The following is a 13,752-nucleotide window of genomic DNA, read 5'->3' as shown; positions in this document are numbered from 1 at the left end:
ATTTGGTCTCTCACGTTCGAAATGTCCAAGGGTTGTGACTGTGAAGGCTAACATCGCATAGCCACACAGTGGTGGACATGTGGACTTGTTTAGACATGATAAAGATCGGATATTGCCAAACTGTCAGTTATATTCCCAGCTGCAGCTGTCAATGTGAATGGCAGATACATTGTTCGGTCGACACCACTGGTCGCTTGCGCTGTGGTGTGGACGCGAACTAGAGTTGAACTGTGCGGTACTTCTCTTGCACATTTGTACAAAGTCGATTACGTGCATTCCGTGTGTCAACTTCGTTGAATTTCTCTCCGTCAAGAAATTCACTTCGTCAACATTCTTTATCACGAGGAATTGATACACGTTACGTATTAAGGTCAATTAATAGGCGATTCTTCATGATTCACAATGCTTATTCATGTGAATAGTTCGCGACGTGCAACAAAAATAGTGAAAATATTCTCAAAAGTTACAGCTACTATCCCTTTAAATTTAGTATATTCACAGTTTTTGGGTAAAGTTGTCTAGAGTGAAAGGTTGAGTTGACGCTGATAGAGTAGACGTCGGGCCCGGCACAGTTGACTGAGATCCGGTCGCTTTGGGGTCGTTCAGTCCAGAAACCTGCAAAGATCTGTATGATCACCATTCGGCATTTGGGTGTTTTAACACATTTTTTTTGTCAAAGTAATTCAGTAACGATGTACGCCAGATTCCGTGTATTCTTTTTGTCACCGTCATACGCGTATACGGACGGCTTTAGATTAAAAACGGGAAATGCGTAAATGCGGGCAAAGTTTAGTCAGTGACTGTTTACGCACGCAGCTGTCGTCAATACGACTAGGACTTGCCACCACGTAACATGCATATGGATGTACAAAAATAGAAGCCGCCTATTTTTGTACATCCATATGCACTTATCGACTGTAACCCCGCACCAATAGTCCATACGAAAATTTTGTGCTGAATCGAAGGAGGTAAAAATTACGGTAGAAAAGGTCGGTCCATTCTCCGTCAAAGTTGTTGATCTGCAAAATCCTCACTGTGCACAAACTAAATGAGTGGCTGTTATACGGTAGGTCTACACGTTCCACGTGTTTTCCGCTGTTCCTTGTTACGAGCTATGTTCAAAGCGCGGAGTTACAGACATTGGTGAAGTACATTGATCGTGTCCTAAACCGCCGCCTGTTTGCTCCTCGTGTCTTTTGTGTCCCTAACGTCGACTGCCTCTATATCCTTACACACATAGCCGTCAGGATTAAGATTTCCTGGATAAATAGATACACTCATAGTTTATTCCGCCTCTGACGCAAAGATAACCACTGTTTTACATGTGCCACTCCCAGGCCCTGGGATGGATTACCATATCTTTAAATTTGAACGTGAAAAAGCGCCCTCAGATTTTAACTTCTGAGTAAGAACTTTAGTGACTAACCACGTTCAATGAACTAGCTCAGCCCAGCTTCTGAGGGCATATGTAGTGGTGCCAACTCAGGTTTGACGATACTGCTATGATACGTCTGGTATCGAGGGTAGCAGTGGCATACCCTTAGTTTGCTTGGAGCGCAGCAAATTTTAGGTCACAATTGCTTAGCTTCTGATCAGGCGACTTTCTACCTTAAGGGAACACATTTGAATATGCGCATGCGCAAGGGAAAATCTGCTTTGTGCACTAAAAACTCTGCCCAGCCAGCCAAGATCTACACCGATATTCGTGGCACGCATGATACTCGAGTTACTCTGGGTAATCAATTCTTCACGCTTTTACCTCTACAGATATTTCGACCGGACTCTCTTTCATCAAAGTATAAACATATGCCACTGACGAAAGTTCGAAAGCAAGCCGTTACCTCTCACCACCATTAACTCGGACAGCCAGGTAATGTATACTCTTAAAGCTACTAGTATACTGTGTATAAATGGTATTGATGTGATTGTAGGATGACTTCACACTTAACGCTGAAGAAATAGAAGTGTTCTGTCGACGGTATTAAAGATACGATGTGATCGAATTTGCATTCATATAGGCATGGGAGGCATCGTGGGGCAGTGGTTAGGGTACCGGACTCACTCAGTTCGAGACCCGGTAGGTCCAGAGTAACGGATTCAATGTCAAAGGATGATGAATGTGAGAATCCAGCATGGCGTTTTGCCCCTGAGCAAGGCACTTTACTCCTCATTGCTACATCGGGTAGTGGGTTATGGGTACCTCATTGTGTAATTAGATTCGCATGTTGGATGAGTAATAAAATAAAAAATAAATAAAAAACATGATTTGATCGCGTTTGCGTTTTATTTTAGGGTTGTGTTTGGTAAGCAAGCTGCTTCACGATTCACAATCGGCTTGGCCGTTCAAGGAGACACTCGTGTTCAGCGAAGTGTCGACCGGAACTACGAGACTCACTCCAATTTACACCGATACGAATACGCCAAAATATGGATGTTCACAACGGAACAGACTTCCCAAAAGGGTACTGGGATAGTGTTGAAGCTGAGATACTGGCTGGATTGAAACTACTGAACAAATCTGGATTGGTCGGCAAACCTGACACGGTCACAAACAATGTGACGGAAGAATACATGGAACACGAGGAGATGGCGCTTACTTTTGGTTGGAGAACAGCCTTGATTTGCGCATTCGGTGTCAACATTGCACTCTCGATCATTGGAAACATCGGAGTCATCATAGTACTTATCTTTGGTCGAGCCAAAACAGTCTTAAACAGATTTCTGATAAACCTTGCCTTGGCTGATTTGACAATGGCTATATTCTGCATGCCGTTCACTTTTCCTACTATCATATATGGTCATTGGATATTTAGCTCTGGGATGTGCCCAACGGTCATATTTCTACAGCACGTAAGTAACACTACTAGAGGCTTTGCCTCGATAACTTCTTTGCTCGTTATTCACACACAACATGGACAAACACATAACCTTAAGCTTACTATCCTGGAGTATGCGTTTTCATTATTCCCATCGATAAAGCATTTAAACAGTGTACGTGGGGACACTTTAACAATAGAGAGGTTTAGTTGCACGTAATTACGCGCCATCAGTACGCGTAGCGTCTAGCCACGTAGTCATCCCCTTCGTCTGAAAAGCTTTTAAAGATAGTTCGCTCATTCTGTTCCCCACCGAAATTAGAAAGTCTAGACTCGAAACACGTCAACTTGTGACGATTCTGTTCGTCAGTATCTGGAATAAAGATATTTATGACGTATATTCTGTCTACACTTATCCGTTACCAGACGTATCTTTTTTAATGCAACTATCTAAACGCCCTATGTTCTAATTAGGTTCTTAACATTCCTTTAAACCGAATTATCGTGGCATTTGTGATCCAATCGTTGTCTGTCTGTCCGTCTGTTTTTTCTGTCTGTCTGTCCCGCTATGTCTGTACATTTATGTTTGTAGGTATGAATTCAGTAAATTCTCGATCGGATTCGAACTGACAACACATGGCACCTACATGTTGTTATCCAGCGAAGATGATACAATCAATACCGCTCTGCTAAATTCCGAACCTTAAGAGAGTCTGGTTTAATAACCGAACTGAGTTACAATTATTAAGGGCAACCATTCCATACCCTGTAGAGTTCATAAGGCAGACTTTTAACATCACATCAGTTCGTCAGTCAGTCACTATATGTATGTATGTATGTATGTATGTATGTATGTATGTATGTATGTATGTATGTATGTATGTATGTATGTATGTATGTATGTATGTATGTATGTATGTATGTATGTATGGATGGATGGATGGATGGATGGATGGATGGATGGATGGATGGATGGATGGATGGATGGATGGATGGATGGATGGATGTATGTATGTATGTAACATATCCATGGAAAATCCATTTGATATACCATCGTGCTCGAATCTTAAAGCCCCTTTCAATTATAAGATGTATCTAATATAAATTTTATTTACTTGATGAAATATTCAATGGAAAACAAAAGAATGACAAACTGTTAATGGGCTATTGACACATTCGCTAATGCGAGAAACTGGGATTGAGAAGGGCGCCTTTAAAGAGTGTTTCCAATAACCAGTTATTAACTGCACGATCACTCGTGAAGGATACTTTTATCAGCATTGGTAAAATGTCCCAGGCTTGAGAATAGCTTTTTGGCTCAGATCACGATGTCACGAAGTAACAGATTTACGACGGACGCTACTAAGGCATATAAATCAATATCAGAGCTAATATGTATATCAGATGAAAAAGTCACGTTTGAAGTCCATGTAATTTAGAAGCAAAGAATTATAGATCGAGTACTTTCCTGCAAATGCAACAGGATAATAAGTCAGTCATTACTAAAATTTCTTTTTAATATGAATGTAATAGGGTACACTTGATAAAGAAGAATACACGCAGTAGAGATCTTTGAATTTTTGGATTTAAGCAAAATCATGATTATTTTACAAGCCAAAAGAAGACTACGATACGACAATTTGCTGCAAATGTATTGTTTGTATATCACATTTGTAATCGTCCGCAAGTTCAGTTCTGCCTAGTAACCTATTAGACGTCATGCAAATACTACAACCTCAGCCATACTTGCTGAACGAAGACGAATGATCAAGGCGAAATTCATAGCGTTCTTTAACTGACTCTTAACAAATGCCATTCTCAATACAATACTTCATTACTACAGAGTTAATGTTATGCGCTTGACTGCATTCATTTTCATGCACCGTTTAACACAGCCTCCAAAAATGCCAAGCATGCGCATTTTGTGTCTTCCACATCATCAATCTGTAGGACTTTCATTAAAACACCAACGCGCTGATTAGTAGGCAAAGAAAGCTTGTTTAGTTTCACAAGATAAACCGACGGACAGGTCGTTTCCACAGAATTGAATTAGACATGCAATAAAAAATAGATGACTTGAAGAAGTAAAACATTATTTTGTAGACGTATATCTCCTAGATGATGTAATATTGTATTTGTTTATTCTCGCAAAAGTATAAACGCCTATGATTTTTATGGACAACAGCATTATCGTATTTTCATAAAAAGAATAATTTTTTTCCTGATTCTCTCCAGTTCATATTGACAGGCGTACAAAGAAATGCAAACGCTACACAATCAGCATTTATCACAGTTAAACCAGATATCTGACTGCCTTGCGTTCTTTCAGCTTGGTAAAACATAAAAACGAGGCGAAGTTGCCCGTATGGTCACTAAAGATCTCCAAGCAACCTCGCCGGCTTTGTCAAATCACACTGTCTTCAATGATGTTTACATATTGCACTTTGTTCATTTAAATAGACCAATAAATCATTCAACGTAGGTCTAATCAGTAGGTCTGATTAGCAAGCATTGTTATCAAACACTAAATGTTCAATTATGTTTACAAATTAAAATTTTTGACGTCTTCTAATTTTGATAGTCTAATAAATTATAAAGCATAATAAATGGATCGGAGCACTCGCTTCATATACGGCTATCGTACATTTAATTATCCATAAATTACGCATATCTATGAATCTATGAAACTTGAAATCAGCTCTATGTCAATTGCATGGAAGGCAAAAAGTATAGGTGCACTAACCCCTTGTTGTGAGAAGGTCGAATGAAAACTATGCTCACTGTGAAAGTCTCATGTCTTTGAACAGTTATGTCGGAAATGTTTTAACTTACCCAATTGTTTCGATATCAAATACAACATGTTATATGGCATCCTTCATCATCTGTCACACGAAAATTTTATAGATTTTAATCTTCGCGTTAAGTAATTGCAATTTGCACTTTGGTGAATTAAACAGAGTCTGCGAAAGCTTGCCCCTAAGATATAATACTTGACGAGCAAATTAGAACGCCTAAAGGTCATCTGATATTTCTCTTGGGAAGGTGCATGAAGACATGATTAACACAGATAAGCCTGTGATGGACCATTGAGCATACACAAAATGAAAAGTTGTTACATGCTGCGCGGGTAGACAGATCCATGCTTCGTTTCAGTACCCTTGGACGTAGTCTGCGGGAGACATATTGATAGGCTTCCACCTTCTCGTCATTACGAAAACATGCACGAACTGATTGTACACAAATTGACACATGTCCTATGGCATATATGTGCCTATATAGGCATAAGTGATTAACTCTGATAAACCCACTTGGCCCATTAAGCAAATAGAAAATCAATATGTGTTTATTTAAAGTTGCCTGATGGACACCGCAGACCCATGCTGCTTTTAGTACCTGCGTATGCAGTCCGAAGGAGCTACGTTGATTAGTTCCCTCCCGCCTGTCCATGCGTCTAGAACGATAGCCTAAACATACATCAACTGATTTCATTTTAGCGATTTCAATATTTAGCGTGCTACCCAAGCTTCCTAATATGACCTTAACTTGCTAAAATGTCGTTATGATGAGATTTTTCATACCCGGATGGCTTTCTAAACCATACAAAATTCCTGAGTGAATGATGGATTTTCGTAGAGACTTGCTGCAAGGACACAGTGCTCTAACGTAACACCTGCACTTCTCCTTAGTTTCTAATAATCCCTAATTACAGGCGGCCATTTTTATTAACTTTTCACGTTTTGCATGACACGTGTGGACGGCCTTCGTAAACAAACGGTACGAGAACAATGTGTAGCTGAACATCCGATAATGGATTCATTTTGCTATCCTTCATGCCTATAGGATGCTAGTTTGCTATGTCATTTTAATATCACATTGCTTATGTTACCTCATCCAGTTTCCTTCGACTTTATTAAATTTTCTGGTAATTTAGACACTTCAAGTTACCATCGGGACTGTGTCAGCGGTTACCGTGATCACTCCTCTATTCAGATAGTCACATCGTATTCTTTAAAAAATGTACAATCAGAAAATAGTAAGTTCACTATTGTATAAAGAGAAAATATATCTTTGTTAGCATCTTCAATTTATTGGACCAACGTGGCCAAAAACCGGCCTACGTCTCTGATCTGATGACCATAATAATACTAGCATGGCACATCATTTACAATGAGGCTAGAAATAATTGCTTATCGCCGTTCCAACGACTTGGACCTGTTAAAGTTTAAATTAAATAACAGCAAGCAGCATTGAAGCCCAAGTAATGCTATCTTGTCACAATTTTCTCCTTATTTCACACGTTATTCCCGTACATTCATCGTGAAATGTTTAGTGAAGACATGGTTAGCCGGGTTTCTGCTGCTGTAGTGACATACTAAAACTAAATATTCCATATCGAGTTCAAATGCTGCCCGGCTTTGTTAACAAAGTCTATGTTGTGCAGGTGACTAAGAACGCTGATTCTGATGACATCATTGGGCTTGAAAGATCTCCGGGGCAACGGTGCCCGCGCAATAAAAATAGGATGCCTACGGTATGCGTGTCTTGCTATAACTTACTGAATGACCTGCGAATAAGAGTATTTTTTACTTCTCTGTTCAAAAAATGCTGTTTCAGAGGATACAGAACTTTGGCGGTGATTCGCTTTTGTAGTAATCTGTGCGTTACATACAGATCAGAAAAAGTAGTCGGCAGTGGCCGATGGATCAGGTTGAGCGGTATAGTGTGAAATCCCTGTACCGATGTAAAATCAATATTATGGAAGATTGCATGACACGGCCTAGACTTTCCCCCAACCCTGTAGGCTAATAAATATCAAAACAAAGTAATTTAAGTTTGGCCCAGAGCCAGTCTAGGCACAGCTAATAGCTCGACGAAAATTGGGAACAAAACTGAAGCTATACTCAAAGAAATTTACATAAGCTCGGCCTTCGACGCATCATTTTTTTTGGAGATTTTATGTACAGGCATACTTATTTTTGAATACATCAGTAAATTTCCTTCCAAACTTGAAAGGCAAAAACACGGTCATCCTGCAGTGGACGCTGTCAACTTTTGAACTTCTACATGCTCGGAGCTCGATCGCAGCTAGCCGGTAAAGAGGTAGTAATAGTACTCGTGAGGATCAGATACTCGTTGCGTTCGATATTATTTAGAAATGTTCTTTTAGATTTGCGATCATGTTCATGGGCTGTATTGCCTATTATTTACAGCGCAGCGTATACCGTAACCGAGGAGAGGCACTATAGTAAACATCTTGATATTAGACGGAGCAGAGTCCTATCATTGATTTTCGACGGAATTTTCATAGTACTGCATAACGGATGAAAAAAATAGTTCAACAATTACGACGGTGTAGTGATGAGTTTTTTTTGTAATTGTTTCTCTCTCTCGTAAATTCATTGAGCAAAATGTATTCCGTATAGTAGGCGAGTTTAGGTATCATGGATGTAAAAAAGCATTCACGGTTTCATGCAGTGCATAAACGGCAAACTTGCGTAGATGCGGCCGAGCATGCGCAGCAGTGTTTCGTTGTCAACAAAGCTTGAATTCCTGTCCCAACTGGAATTCATTTGTCAATCGTTTTATTGTAATTTTTACACGATTGTGAGCCGGGCTTGACATGCATACAGTGCAATTCAGAATCATTTACCATGTTCTTTTATAAAATGAGACGCCATTTCAAATAAAAAAATGGACCAAAGTTAATGTTAATGCTGGTGATGGGGGTTTTAACTTTCACCTTGTCTCAGGCTAGCAGCAGGCATAAACGATTAACTGAAACAGGCCTTTCATACATAGTTTAACAATTGCACATATCTTACTCACAGGTCAGAATAAAGGTATCGCATCAAGTTCGTATTATATAATGAGTATCATAACATATATATACTGTATATAACACGGTTGGAACTAATTGGGATTATTGGATTGGCAACATTTCTCAAGAATTTTAGAAATTTGTCTAATATTACACCATATTTGCTTACCATCTTTAAAATTTTATTCAAAATTTACGATGCTGTTGAAATGTTATGAGTAAGAATCAGTGCATGATAGTATCTAATGCAATATTGTTCAAAACATTTGAACAATATTCATATTTGAATGAAAATATGAGAGTTTGTCTGTAGTTTCTTCATTACTGAAACACTAGTAATAATCTCAGTTTGTCACTTTTCCTCGACCAAAATGAAGATTTTCGATTGATTTACAGTTAAGTCAGTCAGGGTCATTTAAAATGTGCCCTGACTCAATTTAATGTTTATGAAGCCTTAAATTCACGAAAAAGTCAGGGGCATTTCAAAAGTGCCCTGACTCAAAAGTCGTTAAGTAGAGAAATTTTAAGCATTTTGTCCCATTTCTGTAGTACATTTACACAACAATGAACTTTTTTCATGAAAATGAATCCGATGAAAGAGGAATGCAATAATCGTTGTGTTTTCGTTGTTTTGTTCGATGAGAACAATATTTCAATTTTTACACTATTCTATCATTTTGTAAAATTTGAGCTGTAAAAATTTCGATTTCGTTACATTTTTGTAATAATTACTCTCATCCAATTTTCCCAAATTAGTTCCAATCCTGTTATATGAGATAGTGTGTAAGTGTTTTCTGAATGACTGCCAATCTAAGCCAAGCTGAAAGTCACCAATAATTATTGTTGCAACCTTCAAGTAGATTTTAAAACGTCACAATCTTCAATATAGAATTACAAAAAATTCTGTGGTAGAGTTCATTATAATAATACCTCCCCAAGAAGATGAATTTTGCTAAGCTTTTATAATGCTTGAGCGTTTCTATTTCGCTTCAACTTTTACAACTTAAAATTGTTGGTTACAATTCTCCACGAGTTTAATCTTCATCACCGATAGACATCTTGTCTACCGTACACAACTTTTGATGCTGAATTGCGTAACATTAAAGGCTAGTTCCGATGCCACTCGCTCCCTCTTTGAATAAAATTATTCAAAGTCAAGCAGTACCGCCTTGCTTACAGCAAATAGGCCTTGGAGTGGACCAGAGTTAAGTTCATGCTCTAATTCTACAATTGTGCTAAAAGTCACGTGCTCCTCAGCCCACAAATTTCTTATATATTGTTGTCTCGTTTGCAAGATCTTGTCTTTCAGTCAATTCAGTTTCAGTTTTTCCTGTATGACACTATTAGAGTCAAGAAACATGTCATTGACTAACTCAGGAACTCGGCTGAAAGTCTGCTGACTTTAAGTGTTAGAATATACAGTTTTGAGCGACACAGAAATTTGAATCTAGAGACCGACGCCTTTTGGCTTGTCCGCTCCCCGTCAGTAAGTCTAAGTGTTATAATTGGACATTTGAGAGAAATGCCATTGACTTCGACGCGTGATTTTCAACCCAAATCTAAAGTGACATATCAAAAAACAAAACTCTGACCTTTCATCCCCAAGAGATTGAGTTCAGTCAGCATGGGTTTAAATTCTGAATAGGGAGAAGCACAAACACTGTTAGACATAGGCCAGTGACGAGTATCTATAAGATAGAAAATAGTGTTTAGCGGGTAGGGGAAATAATTTTTCTTACATGGTTGCGACATGGTGATGATGAACCTAGTGAATAATGTAACTGTTGGAGAAGCCTTTTGATAAAACTCGTTCTTACTTCACGAGTAACAGAGTTAATAAGTGTTCATCAGAATACACGATGGTTTGCACACGCGCGGAACAACACTTGAAACCTCATTTCTTCCTCCCTCTTTTATTTTCTGTGCCAGTCACAGTTCGCTTTCTTAATGATCAACAAATCAGCATCAAAGAGTATGTGTCTAAGCCATTTATTGCATACAATGTTTGAACACAGAAAACTTTCACTTTGTGCTTGAACAAACATTAGTTTAACAGAAAGGTCAGATGATTGCTTTTCATTTACATATGCCGTCTGACGCTGACTAAGTTGGCCTTTCTTTGAAGTTTTGTTGGTTTAATCGAGTACCAATTTTCAGAAATTTGATTGCACAAACGATAAATATATGGCCGTAACTTAATCAAGAAAAGAGAGTTAAAGACTTCAAACGATTGGCCACTTTCACTTGTAATTCAATTGTTGCTGTTTGTCATGAAACATTATTCGTTTTTTCGATTAATCCGTATCTGCATTCTTGCGTTTATTTATGTTTATTCCATTAGAAACTTAAACTTCATGATTCGACATCTTCTTGCACATATACTTTCACTGTTGCAAATTATGCTGTCCCGGATATGGTGATTATCTACGATTCCCTATAACATATCCCTTTGGATACTGACCGAAAATTCGTACTCTGGAATCTCCAGACTTTCCCTTAATTATGAAATGGCCAACTCTAAGAGTATCTACCGCCACCCACGTCCACGCCCAAATACACTCCTCCCAACACGTCCCATCGTAAGGGTTTTCTGACGCCATCAATGACATTCTTGCTATATCTCTTTCACTCATCTTGGCTGGTTGATCGCATTTCTCTGATATCCAGAGTAGATTGAATGTCTCAGTCTGATCTTCATCACACATTGATATAAATTAGTATGGAAGCAAGCACAACGTTAACAAAGACGTTCAAAATATAAGTGCACAAGGTCCACTGTAGTGTTCATACGCGCTTCTCTCCCAAAATGAAATAAATTATTCATATAACCGATTTCATTTTATCATTGATGTCACTCATCGAATAAAGTTATTGTAATTCTGAAAAAAATGATAATTATCATACGCTTATTCCATCATTGTATCACTCTTGTTATTTTTAAATGAATGATATATACGGTAAACGTCCAGATATAGTGAAGGGTTTTGGGGGGTTTCGGGTATTAAATTTGCAACATACAGAGTGAAAAACAACATGGCAGCCACTCCCCATCAATGAATTTAAAAATATGACACATAACTAGTAATTATGGATACTTTAGATGCCTAATACTGCAAAATTATGTTCAATACTGTGTTTACTTCCTAGTAGTTTCATTTAAGGTGGCATTGCACTTATCAGGGTATTTAGCTCAAAATTGTATTTTTTGGAAACATTTATTCACTTGTAACTAATTTATTAACCCAAGATTAAAATTTTGGTCGGGTCACATTTTATCTTGTCTAGCAGTCGTAAGTTGGGTGAGAAGTGTGAAAATTCATGCAATTCAACCGATTGCAGGGGTTCTCTTTTCTCCCAATTTCATGATTTCCAAAGAATTTCACTCCACTCTGGCTGGATCACATCTTCAGAAATTTTGAAATTCACGATATGTTCTTGAAATACTATAAAACAAATATTTTCTTTGGCAATAAAGTTCTTACATTTTGTATAAGAGGCATTTTAATCTTGTTTATCATGTCTTTTAAACCTGCAATTATAGAATGAAGATAGATAGTTAAAAATAAAAGGCATTTCGTTTCTACATATACTATTGTTCAAGTGAAATATTCAATTTCAGAAAATTGTATTGAGATTTTGACTTAAATTAATTTTTCAGCAATATCAAAATTGGGGTTTTCTGCCCCAAATATAGCCTATCTTTCGAGTAAACTATTGCCATCATACTAAATTTTAAATTCTCTGCTTATATAGTACATGGGGGTTTCTTTGTCATCTTTGATGAGAAATTCCTTTGGGAAAAGGTAGTTGGTTTAGGGGAATGCTTCCTTAATTTCTCGTATCTAAAAAATACACGATATAGCTCTTATATTTGTGGCTTGATTCACCTCATGGAAGTCGTGATGTCTTGTGGAAATAATCCCATTCATTATGGCAATATCTAAGTCTAGGCTTACAAGGACATGTAAGAATTTGTTTTGTATATACCGTAAGCCATATAGGAAAAAAATTATCCAAAAAAGTGTATGACCTTCAATATCAGTTTACCTAGACATTGACGTATCTCATCAACATCAACAAATACAGCAATGATTATTGTGGTGGTATTAAGGAAGCCATCATATACTTTGCTTAGGATATGCTCAAACAAATGATATCAAACATCTCGACAAACATGCGTATGGAAACATGGTCATTGCGGTTCCGCAGGGATATCTTCTAAATTTTAGTACAATTGTGACTGTTTTTTAAGGAACCCTATTTGCTTTTTTTCCACTAGTGCGTGTCTGCCATCTGCCGTTTATTTGCAATTAATCCATCAGAAACTAATGATTCGAGATTATCTTGCACATATACTTTCAGCAACGCAAATTATGTTGTCCCGGATCAAGCGATTTGCAATTTCCCATTACATATCCTCCTTTTTGTCGCTCTTATAGGATACTGACCGAAAATTCGTGCTCAGGAATCTCCAGACTTTCCCTTAATTATGCACCGTCACAAATGCCAAAAATACACTCAAACAATTACGTTTCATCATAATGGTTCTCTGACGTCACGTAAACGCAATGAATGGCATTCTTGCTGCCAGTATCTTTTCACTTATCTTGGCTGGTGGATCGCATTTCTCCGATTTCCAGAGTACATTGGATTTCTCTGATTTTCATTACACATCGACAAAATTTTTATGGATGTTTGTATAATGTTCAAAAATTAGTGCAGAGGGTCATTTGTATTGTTGGTGAGGAATTTTCTCACCGAATGACATATACTATTTCTGTAACCGATCGGATTTGTTCGTCGATGTCAGTCATTGAATTAATGTATCAAAATTCAAGAAAAAGACTATTTCTAATATGCTCATACTCCTCTTATGTCTTTTGGCGTTTTGTAATTGATTGATATTCTATGGCACAGGTACAGGTATCCTACTTAAGCGACATCGGTATTCGGGTGTTCTAAAACTACATTTGCAACATGCAAATATGGCTAGTTTTCAATCGGGTTCGAACTCACAATATACGACATCCAGTCACCTAGCGGAGAGACAACAGACAGAACGGCTGGGCCAAATTCCCAATTTCGAAAAGAGTGGTTCAATAACCAGGCTAAGTTGTT

The 13,752-nt window shown here is 37.9% G+C and overlaps 1 protein-coding gene across 1 annotated transcript in view; it reads left to right on the top strand.

The window, feature by feature from the left end:
- Window positions 1-1,767: 1,767 nt before the first annotated feature.
- Window positions 1,768-13,752, top strand: part of LOC139123051 (QRFP-like peptide receptor) — a 39,805-nt gene continuing 27,820 nt past the window's right edge. Inside the window, exons 1-2 of the mRNA XM_070689019.1 lie at window positions 1,768-1,870; window positions 2,293-2,850. Coding sequence (XP_070545120.1) covers window positions 2,428-2,850 — 423 coding nt within the window. The 5' untranslated portion in view covers window positions 1,768-1,870; window positions 2,293-2,427. The remainder of the gene's footprint in view (window positions 1,871-2,292; window positions 2,851-13,752) is intronic.

The sequence above is a fragment of the Ptychodera flava genome, chromosome 22 (genome assembly GCF_041260155.1).
Source record: "Ptychodera flava strain L36383 chromosome 22, AS_Pfla_20210202, whole genome shotgun sequence".
NCBI lineage: Eukaryota > Metazoa > Hemichordata > Enteropneusta > Ptychoderidae > Ptychodera > Ptychodera flava.
This window is presented reverse-complemented; position numbering and strand designations above follow the sequence as displayed.